Source organism: Amblyomma mixtum, chromosome 1, assembly GCF_055824585.1.
Source record: "Amblyomma mixtum isolate Tamu chromosome 1, ASM5582458v1, whole genome shotgun sequence".
NCBI lineage: Eukaryota > Metazoa > Arthropoda > Arachnida > Ixodida > Ixodidae > Amblyomma > Amblyomma mixtum.
The window spans coordinates 71141634-71165222 of record NC_143012.1 but is presented as its reverse complement, the minus strand read 5'-3'; the positions used below and the strand labels follow the sequence as shown (position 1 = coordinate 71165222).

At 47.4% G+C, this 23589-nt stretch overlaps 1 protein-coding gene across 7 annotated transcripts in view; it reads left to right on the top strand.

Moving 5' to 3' along the window:
• The window catches only part of Stacl (SH3 and cysteine-rich domain-containing protein), a 413237-nt gene that overhangs the window by 324658 nt on the left and 64990 nt on the right, over window positions 1–23589 (top strand). For all 7 annotated transcript variants that reach the window (XM_089552214.1, XM_089552244.1, XM_089552232.1 and 4 more), the window contains 3 exons: window positions 9207–9276; window positions 11706–11858; window positions 12478–12780. In XM_089552214.1, coding sequence (XP_089408340.1) covers window positions 9207–9276; window positions 11706–11858; window positions 12478–12780 — 526 coding nt within the window. The remainder of the gene's footprint in view (window positions 1–9206; window positions 9277–11705; window positions 11859–12477; window positions 12781–23589) is intronic.

The following is a 23589-nucleotide window of genomic DNA, read 5'->3' as shown; positions in this document are numbered from 1 at the left end:
GCCAGCCTAAGTTGCGGTAATAAAATTGGGACGACATAGTTGGCACCTTCCTCGAGCAAATGCACGCGCATTCTCATTTCTACTTTTCGAAAAAGTTACTCAGGACCCAATTGGCAACTTTTAAACGCCTCCAGCTAAGCAGGAACTTTAATTTTGTGCTCTTTATGCTTTACGCTCTGGGCACTGAGATCGATTCCAAATGGCAAATTTCCGCAAAGATATTTCTCTTCTTCCTTGCTCTAGAGACAAAGCCTGAAAACTCAATTAAAACGAGCCTGCGGCTAGAACGAGCTGACGCACATGGACTACCAAATACCAAAGCGCCTCCTGACCTGGCATATTGACCTGACTTTCTCCCACCTCCTAGCATAAATTTCTGCTTGTCTTATACGGTTTCTAGAAGTCATTTTTAATTGGTAATGATTTTTTGAGTTACTCTCAGGCGCGAAGGATATACTCCCGAGCCACCCTATCCCAGGAAGAGATCTCCTGGGATAGGGTGGCCTCAGCGAGTGACGGGCAGTGCTGATAGGAGGTCACTGGGAGACGGTTTTAGCCTTAAGTTTACGTACCCCGGCACGTGGCGATAGGGATGGCGAAATAATTTATTCTGCACTAAGCAAAATACATTCCTGCTTGCTCAACGTGACCGCTAACCATTCTCTTCTTTTGTGCAGCCTTTACCAAACCTTTTTTCTCATGAATTGTTAGCTTAAAGTGACCCCCGTCGCGGTGACTCAGTAGGTACGGTGTTTACGATGGTGATTGTGAATTTTTATGGCGAAAGAGTATCTGAGGTCAAAGAGCGCCATGGCACAAGCTGTTTTCGGCTTGTCAAGATGGGGTCAAAGACCCATTTTCCAAGAATTTCACCCTAAATAAGCCGAGCACGAGGTCAGGAGAAGGCTTGTGCCCATTATATCACTGGTGGGTGCCCGGTGACAGTGCGGATCGAACTCCGCACCTCCGTATGCGAGGCCGGCGCTCAAACCACTAGGCCACCGCTAAGGTAGGTATGGCGTTCGGCTTCTAAGCCTAACGTCGTGGAATCTAATCCCCAACTCGGTGACTGCATTTTGATGTAAGCCAGGCGAAAAACACATAGAAGCGCTATGCAATCTCAGTGAGTGTTAAAACGCCCCAGGTTCTTAATCCGAAGGCTTCCACTGCTGTTTCCTTCATATCCCATGCGCCGGTTCAAGACGGAAAATCCCACATCCCATATCATGCCGTGCCTCCTGTTATCTGCGGACGCCCTGCTTGTAAGTTTCTATTGACTCCTTGGCAAGTAAACTGTTCACGCCGTTTCACGGAGCAAATGCGCTACTTTCGGTACACATCATCATCAGTAGCCTGACTACGCCCACTGCACGACAAAGGCCTCTCTCATGCTTCTCCAATTAACCATGTCCGTTACCAGCTGCAGCCACCGTTATTCCTGCAAAGTTCTTAATCTCTTCCGCCCACCTAACTTTCTGCCGCCCCCTGCTACGCTTGTCTTCCCTTGGAATCCACTCAGTTAGCCCTAAGGACCAGCGGCTATCTTGTCTTCACATTACATTCCCTGCCCAAGCCCATCTGACTGTCCGGCGCTTCTTGCGGTCCCACCGTATTAAAACCAGTGCCCGGAAAGTGTCGCGACGTGCCTGGGTGGGCGGGCGTCGCAACGACGAAAAGCGGGACCGGAAAGGTCACCTGGCCAGGTCACCGCGGCGTCAATTTGTCGGCGGCCGACATGTCTGCGCTCGTCTGCACTCCCAGTTTCGCTCTCGCGTGGGCCCGACCGTCTCTCGGCCTCCTTTCCACTCTCTCCCCTCTTCCCCAACTACTTCCCTTCCACTACCTTTTCTGCTTCCATCATTCCCGCTCCACTTCCACTGCTCTCTCCCTGCTTCGCTTTCATTCTCTGTCTGTCGCTCTCCACTCTGTAGCGCTTGCTTATTTGTAGTGGTGTTTGTTATCCGTCGGACAACATCATTTCTGCCGCGTTCCCTCATTCCTCCCTTTAATCCCTCACGCCTCTTTCGCGGACTAGCGGGCGAAATGCCACAGTCTCCTTCGCAGAACAGCGCGGAATGTGTTGTGCGTTTGTGTACGAGTCTGTAATCGCAAATAGTTCGGTGCACTTGAGTAAGTGCTGTTCGGCTACACTCAGCTATGGCCTGTGCTGACAAGGGAAAAAGCGGAAAGCTTTCTCACAGTCTCTGCCGCTCCTCTGTGCAATGCTGCCCAAAAGAAGGAGTGCCGGAATGTTGGTGGTGGTGGTGAAAACATTTATTTGGAAGGAACAGGAGGTATGTTTGGATCAGCCCGTATGGGACCGATCCTTACAAGAACTAGGTGGAGGTAAGACATGATGTTGGGCTAGTCGGTTCATGGTTAGAGCGAAACAAAACTGCGCGAAGAAACGGGACAAAAGAAAGGCACGAATACACACACACAAAGCGCAGACTTCCAACTGACTTTATTTTGTAAAAGCAGGGTGCTTATAAAGGCAATCACAGCAAACTAGGAGACAAGCAGAAGCAACGTGCGAACGGCAATGACAAAGTCAACAATACCACGTGTGATTACGACGCATGAAAAGTTCGAATGTGACCATCTAAGAAATTGATTTCTTGACATGAAAGAGATAAAGAAGGGGCGCTAACACACTTATCACCCCTTTTAGAAATGAAAAAGGCCTCGATAATTTCTCTTTCGGTTTTAGTTTTGGCTTTCGAAAGGAACTTTGTTTTTTCCATGTAAGGGGAACAGGTTTTCATGTCGCAGCTCTTACAGTGCAAGGGTAGATTGCTGCCAGTGCCACTGCTAAGGGATCGCCTGTGTTCTAAAGCGCGCTCATTAAAACAACGGCCAGTCTGGCCGTTGTTCCTACATAGGCCAGACTGGCCGTTGTTTTAATGAGCGCGCTTTAGAACACAGGCGATCCCTTAGCAGTGGCACTGGCAGCAATCTACCCTTGCACTGTAAGAGCTGCGACATGAAAACCTGTTCCCCTTACCTGGAAAAAACAAAGTTCCTTTCGAAAGCCAAAACTAAAACCGAAAGAGAAATTATCGAGGCCTTTTTGATTTCTAAAAGGGGTGATAAGTGTGTTAGCGCCCCTTCTTTATCTCTTTCATGTCAAGAAATCAATTTCTTAGATGGTCACATTCGAACTTTTCATGCGTCGTAATCACACGTGGTATTGTTGACTTTGTCATTGCCGTTCGCACGTTGCTTCTGCTTGTCTCCTAGTTTGCTGTGATTGCCTTTATAAGCACCCTGCTTTTACAAAATAAAGTCAGTTGGAAGTCTGCGCTTTGTGTGTGTGTATTCGTGCCTTTCTTTTGTCCCGTCTTCTTCGCGCAGTTTTGTTTCGCTCTAGGTGGAGGTCCCTAGTTTGGGACCCCAGTGGCGGTGGCCGCCACCCGTGCGCGCCCGACTAAGGCTTGTTTGACCTGTAGCTTCGAATAGACTGTACATAACACAAAGTCACGAAATAAACTGTGATTTGAGTCACGATTCCCAGCAGTCCTCTGTTCTGTTTCTGAGCTGAATAGTCATCCTAGAGGCCCTCTACGTCTCTTTTATTTCTTACAGTTCTGGACTTTTAGCTTCGAAATAAGGCAGGCGTTCATCTTCGGTGTGATCCAGGTGTTCCCTTTTACAATGAAACGCACTGAACCATATTGAGATAACCTCAGTCCCAGTTTCATAGTTCTCCCCCTTTCTTTCCATGAACTCTAGTAATTAGGTTAAAGTGATGAAACGCTAAACTGCAGGAAACTTCGTAGTGTCGGTAGAGCCGGGACTTCATGATATGCACTTCGGCAGAAGGGACGTGCAGTGGATAAATTGGATGTCAGTTGGACCTAATTCCATGGAAAAGAAACGGTACCCATATAGGGCAGCTTATAGGCAAGTGAAGCGACGAAGTCAAGAAGAGAACTGGGATAGCATATCCGCAGCTAGCAGGAGACGGGGACACATGGGGATCACCGTGGGAGATCTCAGTTTTCCTGTAAGCTTAACACAGATGGCGGCGATGATGATGAGCTAAAACTGCATCAAAGAGTCCTTTTAACGTGGGACACAGCAAAAAGTGGCAATGACTCAGCCGACCCTCCTTTAAAGATGATTGCGACTGCGATTACAATGATGATTAAGGCTTTTCATAAATACAACCCAAGTAAATCTGGACAGATACTTTTAGTTGGCGCAGTTCCTACCACTTGCAGCGGAGCGCAGAGCACTAAGTGATGATGATGGATTTTATGGAGCAAGGAGCTCTGTGACCGAAGAGCCCCACGGCACAAGTATTTTTCTTCTACTCAGGTGAGGTCAAAGACCATTTCACTAAACACCCAAGCTTACCACGGGAATTTCGAATCTTTGGTGCATCCCATTGATTTTCAATTGCTGTCGGAACTAGTCGGTGTGAGATTACTCATGCATAATCATGCATGAGTACACATGAGTACCCACTTTCATGCATAATCTCAATGAACTTCCTAGTTTTCTTAAAACTACAAGTTGAAAATGTCCCAGTTGAGTTATGCCGTGCTTGCTACACAGGGTCAACTGATGACGATACATGTACTGAAAAGTTGGGCATGTGACTGTGGCGTTACATATGACTGCGACCTCATAAGCTTGCAGGAGTTGACCGTGGGACACACGAGAACGCTGCAGACAACTGCGTTAGCCATCTTCTTTTGATGACAGTGATGGAAACGTCGACGATGACGGTCTTCTAAATTTACGAGTCCAGTGTTGAAATTCCTAATTTCGAACAGTACTTTGTGCTTTGGATACACAAGATTCCAAACTTCGAAGAGTGCTTTGGATACACAGCAATATGACAGGCAGGAATGTGACAGACAAGCGCACTAGCCCTCTTCTTCTGATAATGATGACTGCAGTGAAATTAACTGACATAATGTTGATAGTCATCTTACACTCCAGTCCAGTCCAGCATTGAAACTTCGTAAGCACGAAGCTGCTGTTCGCGCACTAGGCACAAAGGTTTACACAATAGCGCTAGCCCTCATCTTCAACTAAGAACAGTGACAACAGGGACGGTGATGCGATGGTAGGGGCTCTAGTCCAAACTTAAAAGTCTGGCATTCAAATGTCATAGATGCTACGTCTCCGAGAGCTGATATTACTCGTACATTGTTATCGTATTGGGAATCATCTCCAAGACACGCAATAAAGTTGAGCAGCTTATGCTCTCAGATCCGGAACAGGCAAGAAGGTGTTGGCGATAAGCGAAAGAGAGTGGGTGCACCGTTAGGCACCGCGCCCCGTTTGTACACTGCAGCTTGGGTGTAGTGTACAAACTACCGTTGTCTTGCGGAGCTGTCTATGTAGAGCAAACGGGGCGACGCCTCAACGTTAGGCTGGGTGAAAACCCTAATTCCCTAAAAGATCATTACAGAATCTTCCTGGGCATTGCCGGGAATGCAGCAAAAAAGAGGAGCAAAAGGGGAAAAATTGGACACCTGTTTTTTCTAGTACTGTCATACTCTTCAGGCAACGCGATCAGCGCGTATAATGGAGGCATATCATATTAAGAAATATCAGTATCTGTACATCAGCGAGCCCTCTGTTACCATGGCAGACTGTTAAATCGATATCTTAGCCTCAGCATTGCACTGACATCCTTTTTGATCACGGATTTTTTTTAACTGGTTCTTCGACAGCGGTGAGTGGCGCCTGATGCTTCAATTCCGTTTTTTCCTCTGCCTTGGGTTTCCGAGGAGGGGCTGCGTGTTTTTGTTTTTGTGCTTTTAAAGTGACTTCTATGAATTGCGTGTTTCAGCAATAAACCCCAGTTAGCGCTTGTCTGCGTCGTTTCCTTTCCGTCCCTTGTGTTCCTTGTGCGTTATTGTTACATCATGAACGTTATCCAACTTGCCCAACTTTCGGCTTTGCTTACACGCAATGGCTGTAACGTACTACGAAACCTATACGCCACGCTGTACTGAACTCAGAGCTCTGCCCCTAACTGATTCCTTCTCTCTTCCCCCACTCTGCTTGTCCGCGTCTGGAAGCTAACCCAATTTGCGCGAGTTTTTTTTTCCCGACGTCGGGCAGTCTGTGAGTGCGTTTGTGTGTCCCTAGCGACTCGACGGCAACGACTGCATTACACGCAGCTCCCCAGCTCTGCTGTTCACTTTGCTCTCGTGACGTAGACAGGCCGGCCTCTCGAGGGCGAACGGCGCGGTAACTCTTTGTTCATCTCTCGGTCTCGCCAGGTGACGCCGACCGTCCCGAAATGCGCGCCAGATTAGGCCTCGTTGTGCAAGCATTGCCTTGCCGCGCAGACTTGGAGGTACAACGTGAAGCTGTAGCAACTACGAGGGTACGGACACATAGGGTGGAAGGAACAAAGCGCACAAAGGTACTGGAAAAGGTCACACCGTAAGAAGAGTAGGATGAACGGAATTTGTCTCTCTAGATAAAAGTGAACAGCGCCAAAACACAAAGGTAACAAATACAAGGGTGAGGGTACAGACAGTGGAACAAACAAATAAAACGCTCACGCGTAGAGCAAAAGGTCAAGCTGGAACGAAAACCATGAACCTGCGGACGTCTGTCAAGAGCACAAAAAAAACGGCACCGAATACACTGTTAGAGAAACTCCAGCAAGAAAAAAACCAGCAGTGCTGCTTATATGAAGACGAGGTCCACAGGATGAAAGAGGAAAAAAAGAGAATGGCATGATGCAGTAATCTGCGAGCCATGTGTGCGGGAAAGAAGCTGTGAGGATCAAACGCGGAGAAGGGAAAAGAAAAGTGAGATGACAGCATGGAAGGGCTATGGCGTGTCTTGAGGCGATGCAGACCCTGGGATCAGTAACGAGATTGCTACCTTCTTGCCGCGGGAGAGGATCTCGGCATCGACCTCCTTCTTGAGCCTAAGCTCGATCCGCTTTCCCTTCGTGTACGACGACACGAGCTCTTGCAAACGTGTATCCTTTTCCCGATAACGACGTTTGCATGACTTTTGCTGCCTCTGTCCAGCGGGCAGGGTATGACTGGAAGATTGCATCGTCTATGTTCGAAGCGCCTTCTACCATTCTTGTCGCGCAATATTGGAATGAGATGAGCGGAACGCCGTGCTAGAAGACTCAATTACTCTGTACCGCTTGAAAGGTTTCGACGTTTTGTTCTTTCCCGACGTTGTTTTTTAATGCCATAGCGTCAGAGTTGTCGTTGCACTAAGAGCTCACCGATGTCCGGTGTCACGAAATTCGCTGATTGGTCGAAGGAGGTCATGTGAGCTTGTGACGTCCTAACAACCTGCCCGGCGTAGCAGGTTGTTAGGACGTCACCTGGCCACCGGACCTGGCTGCCGGAATGTGAGCAACCTACTCAACCTACCCAGCCACCATAGTAAGCGGCAGTTAACTTAATGATAGGTGGCGAGAGGTCACCTCACCTTGTGACGTGGGGCGAGAGGAATCCTCAACCATATAATTTGGGAGTGCCCTTACTCCCCAGGCAGGGCGCAAAACATTAGCAGTAGGGAAGCCTGGGAAACCTTGTTGCGGAGCTCGGACCCTGAGCTCCAACTCACCGCCGACCAACTGGCAGAAGAGGCCGCCGGCGAAACCAACCCGGCCAGCATCTACTGCGACCATTCCGTGCGGCTGGGCCGCTCCTAAGTCCCCTCCCCGTAAAGGGGGTTGAGACAGAGCGGCCCAGGCAGAGTGGTCCTTCTCTGTTGGACAATAAAAGTTTTCAACAACAACAATAACCGGGTTTCTAGTTTCTAGATAGCAATGTCGATAAAGCATCTCATCAATATTCTGCAAATTGTGATATACGCAAAAACCGGCACGGTCGCAGCATAGCGCATACCCGCTACGGCTGCTAGCAGTCCTTCTCAGGCGACTGATGGGCTACCAATTGCAAAGAAACTGACGCAAACACACACACATAAGTTGTAAAAGAAGCTGCGACAGATGTGAAATATACTATCTCATTTCACTCATGGGGTGACTTGAGCGCCCCCATTGTTTTTTCGCTTTCCCTCTCTGTGATAATTCCATTGGCAGTGTTTCTCATAAATACTCTCCATCGCCTACCCTCTGCATAATTTGCCTCAGCCATAGAAACTGCCATAGGCTGCCTTAGAAAACCAATGGAGGATGCTTTTGACGGTAGGAGAAACGTTAAAGGGGCTCTGATAGGGTATCTAATAAAGTTGTGGCATGCCTGGAATGTTAAAGCATGCCGTTTCACGAATATGGTCCAGCAAGAATGATTTTAATGCCCTTTGTAGAAACTGAGTTATCTGTAGTCAAAATTTGAATTTCAGTGTCTTCGAGCCTTTCCCTCTCCCCTCGTCACTTTTTGCACGCCGGAAGGTGGGCGCTCCTCCGGCGGCCCCACCTCCGGGGGCGGAGCTTCCTGACACGCCGGAGCTACGCAGCTTATTGGCCACGACCGCGGTAGCTCTCTGACGTCTGAAGGAATCTGACCAATAGCCACCTCTCAACTGGTACACGCAGGTGCGAGCGACGAAGGAGGGTGCGAGCACGAAAAAGTCGCCGGCAAGGGCTCACAAAATTTCGCGCGTGATTGTGGGGGCTCTGCTGCGGGTAGAAGTGTATGTTATTTGACTCAGGTTTTCATGAAAACACAATGCAGTCATTGAGCGAGTTGGTAGTGTCTCTTCAGAAGGTGTTTCGGAGCCACTTTAATGGGAAGAATTAAAGCATGCCTACTGGAGATCTGCAGATGTCATCATCATCATCATCATCAGCCTGACTACACCCACTGCAGGGCAAAGGCCTCTCCCATGTCTTTCCAATTAACCCTGTCCTTTGTCAGTTGCCGCCACTGTATCCCCGCAAACTTCTTAATCTCATCCGCCCACCTAACTTTCTGCCGTCCCCTGCTACGTTTGCCTTCTCTTGGAATCCACTCCGTTACCTTTAAGGACCAGCGGTTATCTTGCCTTCGCATTACATGCCCTGCCCAAGCCCATTTCTTCCTCTTGATTTCAACTAAGATGTCATTAACCCGCGTTTGTCCCCTCACCCTCTGCAGATGTATTGATTGTTATAGCAAAATCTTACAATATATGGAAAAAATGGCGTTCATAATCTCTTTCCCGTTCAAAAATGGTTTTGTCTAGAGTTGCTAGGTATGAAGAGAGGAAAATGGTTGCTTTTTCTAACTGCCTCCCGCTTTGCTTCTCCTTCGCAGGCCTCCGTACCACAGCAGCCTGTTCAACTGCTGGGAAGTGCTCCTGCAGGAGGTGGAAGTAGACTCACAGGTGAGCTTAAACCACTACTGCCTCGTGTTGCCGCGATACGAAGAATTAAGGACCCTGCGTTAGCATTTGGCGTTCCACGAAGCATTTACAAAAACTTAAGAACATGCCATTGATTTGTTGATTCCCTTTTTAAGCCCCTGTCACCCCCAATCAGCCTATCTGCGGTCACCGTAAGACAAAGTTCTCTTTCATTGATCTCTAATTAGCTTAATCATGTGCCAACAGTGGCCAATCTATGCCAGCCAATTTTCAAATCTCAACTTTCTCCTGACTCTCTGCCTCTCCATGCTAGGTTTGCCTTCTCTTGAACCCATTCGTTTAACTTAATATACAACAGGCTATCTATTCTCTACGTTACATAAGTCATCCACATACAGTCGAGAGCACTGTGAGAGGGAACAAACGCTTTCCACAAAATTACGAATTTTCTGGTTATTTTTAACCGAATTTGAGAATCAAATTTGAATATTCTTTATGGCGAGAGAACACTAGTTTGAAAACAGAAAAAAAAACTATTAGTGTTCCACGTATAGGACATCTCGCATATATTGCTTAAGGATCAATTATTTTCCCCTTTCATGAAATCGTCACGACACTGCTAAATCCAGGGTGTCCTAGAGAGGAGATTCTTCAGTGCTTAAAAATAAATCGATTCAACTAGACTCTTGTCACTAGACTTTCTTAATATCTAACGATGCAACGCATCGATGAATTTGCCGCCGCGGTGGCTCAGTGGCTATGGTGCTCGGCTGCTGGCCCGAAAGACGCGGGTTCGATCCCGGCCGCGGCGGTTGAATTTCTTTGGAGGAGAAATTCGAGGCCCGTGTGCTGTGCGATGTCAGTGCACGTTAAAGAACCCCAGGTGGTCTAAATTTCCGGAGCCCTCCACTACGGCGTCTCTCATAGCCTTAGTCGCTTTGGGACGTTAAACCCCATAAACCAACCAACCAACCAACCAGCATCGATGAATTGTGAAACTTCGGCTGTTTCACGGCATAAGTTGTTCATGGGCGTCGGTTGCAAAACCTTAGCCCAGATGGTTCTAAAGGCGCCGAAATTGAAGCCAGATGCGACTAATCTCTATTTTAGCGTCTCTGTCGCTTCGTAGCGAGGCTGAGTTGATAATGCAATGTTCAAAATCACTATAACAAGCCAAAAAGACGCACACGCGACACAGAACACGACAGCACATTGGCCGGTTGCTTTATCATGCCCCACGGCTAGTGGTCCGAAGATTTTATCTCTTGGAGCAATGCGGCAAAAAGTTAATACCAGTGTGCCATGCCATATTTCGACGCTATAGAGGTCATACGGAATTATCTCTCCGCGATTAATTTTTAATAGCTTATAATTACATTTGAAGCCCTGCGTTTTAAATACTTTTTCAGAAGGGCCGCAGTGGCGGCATAGTGGTTACGGTACTCGGCTGCTGACCCGAAAGACGCGGGTTCAGTCCCGGTCGCGGCGATCGCATTTCGATGGAGGCGACATTCTAGAGGCCCGTGTGCTGTGCGATGTCAGTGCACGTTAAAGAACCCCAGGTGGTCGAAATGTTCTGGAGGCCTTCACTGCGGCGTCCCTCATAGCATGAGTTGCTTTGAGACGTTAAAGCCCATGAAATCAAACCTTTTCCAGAAGTGTTCTTCTGTTATAAGGACGTGAGTTATTAATCACTTTCGGTTATCAGCATCTGGTAACTCCGGCAAACATTTGTCTTCATCTTTGAAATAATGCACGATGGTCATCAAGAAGTGCAACTAGCTTCTTCTGCATAGTACAGTTGGTTTGGTTTATTGGGGTTTAACGGCCCAAAGCAACTCAGGCTATGAGGGACGCCGTAGTGGAGGGCTCCGGAAATTTCGACCACCTGGGGATCTTTAACGTGCACTGACATCGCACAGTACAGTCGACCTATTCCTCTACAACTTCAACAACAAACAGGGCCATAAGGACTGCAACTATTCCGCAGCCCACATATTTGAGCACCAAAATTGGTGCCACGCTGTTGGGGATAATGTTCTTGACAGCTGCGGCAGTTGGGTTATGCTGAAGCTGGTAGTGGTGGTTTCACTGACTCCGGCAACACTACCAATATAGTTGGTTGGTTGATTTATGGGGTTTTAACGTCCCAAAGCGACTAAGGTTATGAGGGACACCGTAGTGAAGGGCTCCGAATATTTTCGACCACCTGGTTTTCTTTAACGTGCGCTGACATCGCACAGTACACTGGCCTCTAGATTTTCGCCTCCATCGAAATGCGACCGCCGCGATCGGGATCGAACCTGCGTGTTTTGGGTCAGCAGCCCAGCTCCGTAACCACTGAGCCACCGCGGCGGCTACCAATATATATTGTTGATGCCAGTAGTAGTGATGATCCCAAGGCGACTGCATCAGTAACCTGAGGTGATTGTCGCACCGTCTTCGGACAGGTGCACGGCGACATCTCCCGCTGCCTGGGCCAGCACATGGGCGTCATGCTGCTGGAGAAGACCTTCCACCGCAAGGCGCAGTCGCGCAAGGTCTTCCTGCACCGAGAGAGCTTCGAGACCATCCTCGTCAAGGCTGAGGAACTGCTCAACAAGGTACACGATGCAAACTACGCTGCTGATTCATCTAATGCTCTTCGCGTACGCCCCCAGAGAGAAGTACCCAGTCCACAACAAGTGGTGCTTTTCAACCGTCTAACGGAGGCTTACAGCACCCATGAAGCTGTGAAGGTCGAGAAGGGTCGGGAGGAGGCTTTTTTTTACCGTCAAAACAAAAGGTTCTAGTCCTTTATCCCTTCTGTGGTACAAAGATGTGACTGCTGGAGGCTAACATCTGTGCCCTCATTAAAGTTCAATCTTCCCCCGACTTCCTCGAACTCACAATGATGCAGGCTAACTTTGACACGAATCAACTGGATTCACAAGATAAGATAAGATAAGATAAGATAAGATAAGATAAGATAAGATAAGATACAGAGAACGGGGAAAGGCATGGATGTTACTCACATTAACTGGGTCACCTGAACCAACTAAATCTTATACTTACTTGGCATCTTTCGGACACACCAATTTCATCCCGCCGCAACCCGCCACCTTTTGAGAAACCCGCCACCTTTCGCAACCCGCCACCTTTCGATTGAGTCCGAGCGAATCAGTTCCTATGTGTTTGACGCGGACCTTCCATTTAGCCGGAGCTTTTCTTTTATTGTGCCAGTGCCAGGGCGAGTACGCGGAGGCGTACCGGACGGTGTGCCGCCGCGGATGCCCGGACCTGACGGCGGCGCCCCTGGACCAGCCGTCCCCCCTGACGGCCTCCGAGGAGCAGGCTGCGCTGGCGGCCTACTACGACTGCCACAACGCGTACGTGCAGCAGCTGGCCGCCACCAACGGCATGCTGGAGGAGTACTACAACAGCACGCTGCCCCGGCTGCTGGACGAGCTGCAGGACGTCTACTGCGACGTCAGCACCATCGTGGCACAGTCCATGATGGCCGCCTCCGAGGTGCTGGCGTCCAAGGTGCGCCACTTGCTTCGATTGATTTTTGATTGATTGATTGATTGATTGATTGATTGATTGATTGATTGATTGATTGATTGATTGATTGATTGATTGATTGATTGATTGGTGGTACTTCTTTCAAATAAGCAAGTAATTGCTAATTAGTGCCCACCCAAGCACAGTCACACTGCTGCAATAGAATCCCGCGTACCTTTCACAGAAATTCTGCTGTTGAATAAAATTTCTTCCTAGTCCGGATATCAAACCCAGCATCATCATCTGTCCGGTGCAGTCGCTTTATCTACAAGGTTCCTTGTTCGATCCCCTCACCTGAATGAATTTTTGTACAACCGCCAAGTTTCTATCAGATGTGTACAGATTCATTCCGTTGCCGCATGACTGCGCTAGTGTGGATGCTGAAAAGTAATTACTCCCTTATTTCGAAACTACTTCGCCTTGAGGGATTCCCCTGGGCATATTCGGTTTTTATATTTTTGTTTGAACTCCCAGCCAGGATGTAGCGCTCTCTTGTGTGCTTCTCTTGACTCCTCTCTGTTCCTTAAATTGACATTTCAAGCCCGGCGGCGATAGGTTCCAGACGTAGCACTTCTGTGACGCGATGACCACACAGTTCTCGAGCCGTACCAAACGATATCGCCGAACGAGCTTCACACACTTCTCTCTGGCGACTTCAATAACCCGATTTCGAGAGTGCGTTTTCAGCGGCGTCGAAGAAAACCCACTGAAACAGGTCGTGCTCCCCACTTCCTGTCGTCCCGGCACTAATGGACTCGTCCTGCTTCGGGACAGAGTCATTACTGCGCTAAGTGCTCCCGCGCGCGTCACTAACGCCACCACCTGGGGGGCCTAGCTGCCGCGCCTCTTCTCGTCAGCGCCAATAACCGACGGCCGCGTGACGTCACTGAGACGGGGCGTCCATTAGCGCCACCTCGTACTAGTGTCTGTTCACCGTGGACTAGCAACGACAGCGCCGCCAAGCGGCGGTCAACAAAACCCCCTCCCGCCGCGCCACTCACTCGCTGAGTGGTTCTCTTTACGCGACACAAAAGCGCTCTGCCAATGGTCTGAGTGTCGATTCGAGTCCAGCAGTTTTGACGCGTCTGTGTGTGTACGTGTGTTTAAAAACTAGTCGGACCCCCCCACCTCCCCTGCGTGTCGTCCCGAAGCTATTAGGAGATATCTTCGCGCGCTACGACCATGTAATCTTGCGCTGACAGGCGAGCTGTTCGCATTAGCGCAGCATGGAGTCCATTTGGGAAACCAGCACGCCCGTCGTGACTGCTATTCGATCGGAGCGTTGTAAATCTCGTATCTGGAGACGAATCCCTGGTGAAGGAAGGCAGACTCAGTGTGGTCATTCGCTCGTTTTGCGCTTTGTCCCGGAAGTCGCTGTTTTGTCCCCCGATCCCGGTACTGTTCGCCGATATTGTCGCGTCTTCTCATATAGCTGCCGATGGCTTCGAATGGGTGGCAACCACGGTTCCGATATAGACCCTGTAATCGAAGTAGCGTCTGCGTTGCACATCGGTTTCTAAGCGAAAATAAAGCAACAAAGCGAAGGGCGAGCGGAAGCATTCGATCGGCAAAAACGCCAAGGTCACGCTGCTTGTTGTCTGCTCAAGGTCTTGAAAAGATTTTGTTCTTACTATAGGCGAAGTTGAAAACATAGTCTCGTGTGGCTCTTTGTGAAGTTCTGCTTTGTGTGGAAGGACGGCAGAAGGTCGTCCGCTTCTAGCTTAGCTGTTCTTTATAACTTTGCGGAAGCTGAATCCAGGAGACATCAGTGTAAATACAATCTGACGTTACATACGCTCCATCAATACTGAGTCATTTTCTTTTTACGATAAAGGAATTAAAGTCGAACTTAGCACGCTCGACTTCATCAGGGGAGGGCTTTCACTTCATGCGCTAGAAAACGTCTTCAAAAAGTTGATATAAAGTATGCGATTTACACTGTCATATTCTTTCGGTTTTGGCAAGGTTTGTCTTAGTTTTAAACTGCTGCTCTTTAATCATATTTAATTATTAGCAGCTTCATCTTTCATAGCAAGTCTCCTCACACCCTGAGTTCTCGCGGTCTTCGTCGGCATGAAATGACATCACATTGCGTCGTCGGCATGACATCATGCATCGTCGGCATAAAATGACATTCCCCCTTCGTTGATATGACCAATAGGTCGAGCAATAACCCATTAACGCGAAACCCGAACGCACTACCTTGCCGCATTCTTCTTTCGACATCCCCTTTAAATGCACAGACATGACAAAAAGTTTTTCGGGGTGCGAATTTGTGGAAAAAAGTATTTCTGCGCGCTCCGGCAAAGCAGATGAATAGTAAGCTTACAAACATGAGGAGACGTTCTTGATTTGTCCACTACAGCCAGTACGAGACGACTGGCTACCGTCGAAACGTGCAATATTTTTCCCCTGTGAATTCGCATCCGGCAGACTTTTGTCCGTGGCCGTCCCTAAGAACAATTTTCTCTTTTATTTTGTGGTGCACCTTTTTTTCTCTCTCTCGTGGCTAAGGAGCGGTCCCTGCAAAATCACAGATGTATGTACGTCGCTGCAGCTAAAGAAAGAAGCTGTTCTTGTGCCCAGATCTTTTTCTTTGAAAATTCTAATCTATTTTAGAAATTTGTAGAGAATTACGAAAAGACAGGCCGTCAAAGACACCATCACGTGTCAAATACATGAAATAGAACAACGCATTTAAGGAAGGGTGTGAAGAAAGGCAGGAGAAAATTACATGAAGAAAGCACAATACGGTAAGAGAGAAAGGTTAAGAAGAAGGGTAAAATCTGTGAAAACTTTTCGTCATCGTATCTGAGTGGGCCAGTCCGAATTTATGTGGTTGATTTATAAACAGATGTTTAAAACTAATGTCTTAACTGCGCAAAACATTTCTTGAACTTCGTCGAAAACACAGCTCAGGGCAGTTTTAACGTGAATTTGTGGCAACTTCCCGCCCCCTTCCACAGATCCGCATTTGCCGACTTTGTTTCCATGTCCCTCCGATCTTACAGTTGTGACGAGTGCTCACTTCAGACAAATTTTACTTGAGTGCTAAAGCGAAATAGACCATTGTCTGTCCTGCCTTTCGACAATTGCCAATCACTGAAGGTTTCTTGGAACTCGAGCCATTGTCTTTTATGTTAATGGGAAATGGTATGCAAAGATTTACATCCAACTTTCATTTGTTCTCCGAGGAAGACATCTAGTGGCGGCAAAAAAGAAACGGTATAAATAGAGTTCCTCGAGGCCAGGCACTCTCTCGGTACTGTGGAATTCGCTGCAGTACTGTGGAATCCTTCCTCTTGTCCGCCTTGTGCCTCCCTAAAACAACACAGGACTATCTCTGCCCATTTGTATTTCCTCTCTCTCCTTCAACTTTTCTTTCATACTTCTTTCCAGTACTAAACCTGCATCTTCCCGTTTCAAATTTGTTCTTTTTTGGAGACACACGGCGGGACTCCAACCATGAGAACGTTCTGTCCGTTACTCTCAGACACAGTTAGGCGTCTGAAGCGTTATAGACCCCCCTGCAAAATTCAGTCACGTCCGGATGTGACGAGGCTGCGCTAATATTTACATGCAGGCTCGTGTGTAGCTTACCGATCGCCAAGCATCCCCATTTACAAAGAGTCACGTGCCTACACAGTGACTCAGGGGTGCGCTCTGCAAAGTATCAAAGTTAAAAGGAATAGCCGCCGCTCTTACGTGTATACGCCATTCTTGGCACAGTAATTTCGGGCTATTTCTCGCCCAGCCCTCTCATTTGTGGCTGTCGAACTCGCTTTTCATCATCATCATCATCATCATCATCAGCCTGACTACACCCACTGCAGGGCAAAGGCCTCTCCCATGTCTCTCCAATTAACCCTGTCGTTTGTCAGTTGCCGCCACTGTATCCCCGCAAACTTCTTAATCTCATCCGCCCACCTAACTTTCTGCCGTCCCCTGCTACGTTTGCTTTCTCTTAGAATCCACTCCGTTACCCTTAAGGACCAGCGGTTATCCTGCCTTCGCATTACATGCCCTGCCCAAGCCTATTTCTTCCTCTTGATTTCAACTAAGATGCCATTAACCTGCGTTTGTTCCCTCACCCACTTCGCCCTCTTCCGATCTCTTAACGTTACACCTATCATTTTCCTTTCCATAGTTCGCTGCGTTGTTCTTAACTTAAGCTGAACCCTATTTGTTAGCCTCCGCGTTTCTGCCCCATAGGTGAGCACCGATAGGATACAGCTGTTGTATACTTTTCTCTTCAGGGATATTGGTAAACTACCATTCATGATCTGAAAGAACCTGCCATATGCGCTCCACCCCATTCTTATTCGCTTTTATTCTTAGCAAAAAAATTTCAGGGGGCACTTTGGCTCTCTAGAGTGCTGCAAGGCGAAAGCCTTTCCTGTTTGTGCTGTACTAGTGCTTTATATGGCTACGCACTTTGACTACACATTACAACTACACACTTTGACTGCCGACTTTGACTGCTTCTCTCTCTCTGCTTCGATGAGCTCGGTTGTAGCCATGGCTTTGTTCGCAGTAATGAGGTATGTAATGTGGTCACCCACGGACACCTTACGCCCTCTGTCGGAGCGGACGAGAACTGTTTTATTAGTTGTCGACTTATCGTCTGCTCTTCCAAAAGGGGGCGTCAAGCATCCGTGGGTGACTTCATTACTGCGAATCCGCGCACTCTGTCTTCATTACCATTTCGACCAACCTAAAAGCGTGGCACCTCTGCTGACAACCTTCTGTCGACAACGATGAGGCATTAAAGGCTTTCGCCTTAAAATGCTCTTGTTGTAAATGAGATAGCCACTTAGTAGCGCGTCTGCAGCACAAAGACCTACGTCAGCGCGTTATTGCCGAAACATTCGCAGTGTGTGCCGGTCGCGTCATCTGCTGTAAACGGCTGAATCCACTAACGCTAGCTTTTCGAAGATAAGAGGAAACTTTTCATAAACATGCGTGTTCTAGATAATGAAAACAACTCTTCAATAAAAATATGTGCACACAGGCAAAGCAGCGAACCCGAAAAATGCGAGGACAGTAGGTAAACCAGCGGGTTTTCGGCAGGGCCGAGCTCCAACTGGTGCGGAGGTGTTGGCCAGTGTTGGCTTCTCTGCGATGCATGGATGCTCTCAAGCGTCGTTATCGCGAGCAGCGCATGGAAAACAAACGCGGATCTGTGGCTCCCCTGGGGAGCTTATATAGTAAATTACAAACACCTACAGCGTTTTCTGAAGGGGAGCCACTAAAAGCTCTCTCGCGGTAAGTTCTGAAAGCAGATTCAGAATGTGGCTTTGTTTTCTAGTAAACGCTGGTTGGATACCGGCGCTAAAAGCCACATATGTGGCATGACCATGGCCCAGGAACCACTTACATGGCAGCAAAGATTAGACAACACAAAGTGCGTGACAAAAAGAATACTGTGAGCACGTATATATAAGTACGTCATAAAAGAAGCGAGCAAGGGAGAAGGTAATGCGGATAATAGTGCAGGCAAAAAATTTGTATTATGGTTGGTTTCAGCAAAATGCCCTGAAAACGGCGAAAAGAACAAAATCTGAGACATAGAGTATTTTGAAATATATCGTGACAAAAGGCAGCAGCCGAAAGTTCAGAGCAGCGAAGCGGTGCATCTAAGCGGTGAAGAAACTTTGCAAAATGAACCGAGGAAAAAAATGTGTCACAGCAAATCATTACCGGAACTCTATGCAAAATAAAATCCCAAAGCCAACAAGAGAAAAATAAAATAACTTTTTAGATAAAAATGTGGTATCTTCGATAGAATTCATAAAAACCGCCGGGCAGTAATAATTTCGCAAAATACATTCGCAAATCTATTCTGAATTATAGTTCACAGGGTTTTACATTTACTTTAAGTGGTTACGACATTATGAACTAAAGAATGTAAGTTCTAGTTTGTGGAAAATCGTGATATAGTGCCCAGACATCTGTGTTTAGTATCTGCGCCTTACTAGTCCACAGACACAAGTATGCAGAGTATCGGGTTCCCCACGCCACTCTCCACGACGTTGCCATGTCTGGCGTTTACGTTGTTGCCCTGTCGTTGCCTCTATGGTTCAACTTTGCGGTTGCGTTTCCCCCATCACATATTACTGATTATATGGCAGAAAAGATCTGTCGAAGAAATTCATCTCTTTTGAGTGGAGGCCACCTTCCTGTAATCTATTCATCCGTATTGGTTGCCCTCAACGTGCGCATTTGGGGGCACTGTATCTTTCTTTACCTGCTTCTATATCATGTGACATGCGCGGTTGCTTCGCTATGTTTTTCCTTCTTTCCCCTTCCCTGAATTAAGGTCAGCCGTGAGTTCAGCACTGTGTGTGTCGCTTCTTCTTCGCCTAGTGTTGTGAGCTAGTTTTTGTTCAATACGGACCAACTATGGAGTCTGGAAGTGCACCTCAGAGCACTTGATCCAGGTCCATGGTCGCGGATAGGCATCTTGAGGCTCAGGCTGATCGCGGTCTTCACGAGCGCGCTAAAGTGGTGCAACCTGTGCCTCACTCGTACAGCCTAGCAAGTTGCCACTGTACAGCCACACGGAAGTGTCCTTGTCGTCGAACGGCATCAACACCATGAGCGCATACTGAAGCATCTTCCTGACCGTTCGAAGACCCACACCACCTTCTGGGTGTGGTTCGTCGTTGTACATCTTGGAACAGGTCGAATCATCCAAGTTCATCATAATATCATTCTTTTTGGAATCGATTTCGAAGACTGAATCTCGAAATGGGCTGTTGACACTGCATCCCCTTCCTCTTGATCTTCTTGTCGTTTTTGTTGTTGTTCACCTCTGTAGACATGGCACGTACTCAAGCGGGAGGATGATGATGATGATGATGTCCTCAGACTTAAAGGGAAACTGCATAGGTTTTAGAAATCAACGAGCATAAGAGGGTCGAATGTGGGAAACTTGCAGGTAAAGCATGCGAAGTCTTTTTGGGCTAGCACTTAAAATAGTGAAGTAATCGCCGATTAAAATCCGGATGCCCTTCAAGCTTCTCTGCAGCGCACAACGCCAAGTGAGGGCGCATGATGACGTCATCGAAGGTATCCGTACATTTCCAACACACAAACGCCTGCTTTGAAGGAAAAAAACCAACGCCACAGAATGCGAACCCTGCCGAGAGTTGTTTGGCAGCGTCTAACGAGTCAAGGCAGGGTGTGGCTGACGACAGCGGTAATTTGAAATCATACCTTCCGTGACATCACTCTGAGTTTCTCTGCACTACTCCGGTGCATTGAGGAGAAGCGCAAAATTTAATCGTCGATTACGTCACTATTTTAAATGCTAGTGCAAAAACACTTGGCATGCTGTAGCTAAAACCTATATAGATTTGAATCCTTGAATATCGCGAAATTCTCAAAAAGTGTTGCAGTTGCCCTTTAATGGCACATACCCACGGCGTAGGATTGGCTAGGATGCATTGGCCAGGTCCTTTTCTTCGTCGCCATCTACTTCGCTTACCTTGTGATAAACACCTTGCAAAGCCCGCCCTCGGCTATGGAAGAAACGTAAGAATCTCTAGTGGTCCAAAGTGCAAGAAAAATTGCAATATTATCGGCAAACCCAAAACTAAACCAATATTTTTGTTCCGCGTCTATACATTTCGTGCTTGAGTCAAAAAAATACGGACGGCGTAAAACTAATACGCCAACTCTGAAGCCGTTTTCCTTTCTGACCTGGTTAACTTCAGCGGCACATTCAGTGATTGATTTATACCTTTACTGATTCCATATTTCTGGTCGCTTGTGGTTAACTATTACGCCGAGATAAGACGTAGATGGGGGATCACGCTGGTCTTGGGATGACAGAAAATTTGCAGGAGTTGGTTCGAGAGGATTTAATTTAGTTTGAAAAGAACGCCAACCAAAAATGAAAAAAGGAGGAGCCGAGTAGGTTTTGAAACGTCGTGTTTATCATTTTATTTTTGGTTGGCGTTCTTTTCTGACTGAAATTAAATTCCTTTCTTAACCACAAAGACGCTCTGGCCAATGTTTTCTTTGGGAGCTTCTACAGGAGATATTAGACTTGTAGCAGTGGTTTTCTTCGCAGGTTCAAGACGTCGAAGGTTTTGGGCAGAAACAATATATGAACAAATTCGCCTTCAGTGAGGTGCAGAAACGGCAACAACCTTCCGTGAATTTTGGGTTAATATCTTCATTTTGTCAGCAGATTATTGCATCTTAGAGCAACCGCCCGTTCAGTTTGCCCTTTGTGAGTGACCTGCTGCACATCTAAGTGCAAATTACGGCCATCGACTATCTAACGGCCATAACAAATTTATAGATCCCCACAGTGTCCAAGTTTTTTTTTCCTGGACACATGATTCCTAACACTCTTTTCAGCGCCGAAATAAGCGGTCGTTTTTCAATTGTGCATTGTGTACGTTACTTTCTCAGTAGATGCATTTTCCAGATCTGGACAAAAAGTATTTGTTTCTGGGCAAATTTATTTCCCACCTATTCTCAGTCGCAAGTGCTAATTAAGAGAACCCTCTAATTAAGATTGAGACCACACGCGCAGCATTATTCTGATTTGCATAATTCGATATATACCTCGTTGTTTGCATCCTTAAAGTAGGCCTACACACAACGCACTTTTTCGTGCTGGAAACATTGCGCCTCGATTTAATGACGCTCCTATCTGAGCCACGCTCCGATGCCCAACACACGCATTAGGGTCCCGAAAACTGTGTCGCTCGTTCGTCTTCGACTGGCGAAGAGCGTTCGAAGCAACAGCCCTGTAAACAAAACAAGGGTGCTACGCCCCTGAAGACGGTCGACGCAAGGCCGTTCGATAACATCGACGTTCCTGAGTGAACGGTTCGCCTTGTTCATCGGCCCGACTTTGTTTATTGCGGATCGAACGGAGCGTGCTTCTTTGTTGCGCTTGCAGGCACTCCGGAGGTCACTGGCGCGCCGCCTGCTAAATTTAGCTTGGGTGACTGCTTACTAAAAGATCACAACGGAAATTTCTCGCGCATCCCTCACCTTGAAGGGCTGTAAACAAATGTGCTGTGTGCATGCATTATCCTAAGCTTTGCAGACATGTCCTCCGTTAGGGGTCGCATGTGAGCAAACCGCCGTCTGCTCGCTGCTGTGGAGTTTCGTGCAGATAACAAGAGAGAAAACATGGCGCAGCGGTCCTGCCTCCACTGTTTCAATGCTGGACTCTGTGAACTTCCTGCTTCGCTTGACTAGTAATTGGCAGTAGCAATAAATCGCAAAACAGTGAAAGCATTATCTGCCCATGTGTGTTTTTAGTGCACTAGCATCCCTTACAAAAAAGTTTTAGACAGTCTATAGAAAGTCTATAGACTTCTGTCTATAAAGTCTATAGACTCTCTGTAGAGAAATCCTAGAGAACAGTCTATAGGCAATGCCAGTGCCATAGACAGTCTATAGACAATCTATGGATTTATGGCCACGCACTTTTAGCAGACTTTTGTCAATAGACAATCTATAGGCTATGAATCGACAAAAAGCAATTTCTATAGGAAGTCAATAGAGTCAATAAGAAGTCTATAGACTGTCTATAGACCATTTTTATTAGGGATTACTAGGCGCATTTCCCGATTTCGGCCATACGCACGTACGTCCGTCCCCGAAGCCTGCTTTGAGGAACGCGTCCCACCCGCCCACCGGGTTGTGAGCATTCTGCCAAGCGTGTGCACCTGCCAGGCCTTCACCTGGAGGAAGGCCTGTATGAATAGCACACCTGTGTGAAAGGTACACCTAGGTGAAGGCCTTGAAGGTAAATACCTTCAGGGTAAAGGCCTTTAGGTCATATGCTTTTAGGTCAAAGACCTTCATGGTAAATTTCATCCGGGTAAACGCCTTTAGGCCAAAAGCCTTTATGGTAAAAGCCTTTTGGTCAAAGGTCTTAATGGTTGTGCAAAGGCCTTTAGGCCAAAGGATGCTTTCGCGTTCACAGCACGTAAGGACCTCAAGTGCCCCCTGTAACTAGTACTACTGAATGACATTCGGGGCTTAGCCGTGCTAAACCGTCTATTAATTTTTTTCTTTAATTCGACGCTTCAGATAGAAGCCGCTAGGGCAACCTGCGTAAAGCAGGCCTCAATATCTGCCACCTGTCAGAGAAGCTCGCGCACTAACACAGCGGTGGAATGTTTCATTAATTCCGTTTTGCTTATTTGTGCTTAACGACGGTATTCAACTTCGCATTCGGATGGCTGCCATTCAAACCATGTTCTTTCGTTTTGGTCAATACCAGCGTGACTCCATTGTTCCTGATTGTTGGCCCCTCGTAAGGACCGAAATACAGTGGTGCCAACCCACTGGACAATGAATAGTTTATGGGCCTCCAGGTCCCAACCACATGACAAGGATCATGTGTTTGATACGGGACATCCAGCGAACAAGCTCAAAACGTCGAGCTTCGATGATCCCATATTCAAAATAAACTTTCTACAGATGTCACCGGGAAACGTTCTTATGAACGCCCGCTTCAACGCCAGAAGAACTTCAGTGTGTTCTCTAATGACGCCCGTAGGGGTTTGTTGGGTTAACTTTTATTTTGCCCTAGACGTTGTCGTCGGCTTCCACAGAGCATCTTTTGGATGTGTATAGATATTCACTGATCACCTCAACCTCTGCTCGCCAGCATTCTTATTGGGCAGGTCGGCGATATCTTGTCCGCTGTTAGGGAGAGTTGTCCGTATCAGGACACCGGTCTATGAGCTTTTACTTGTGTCGATTTTAGTAGCTTCATACCGACTTACTCAGCTTCCTTTCGGCAATACTGAG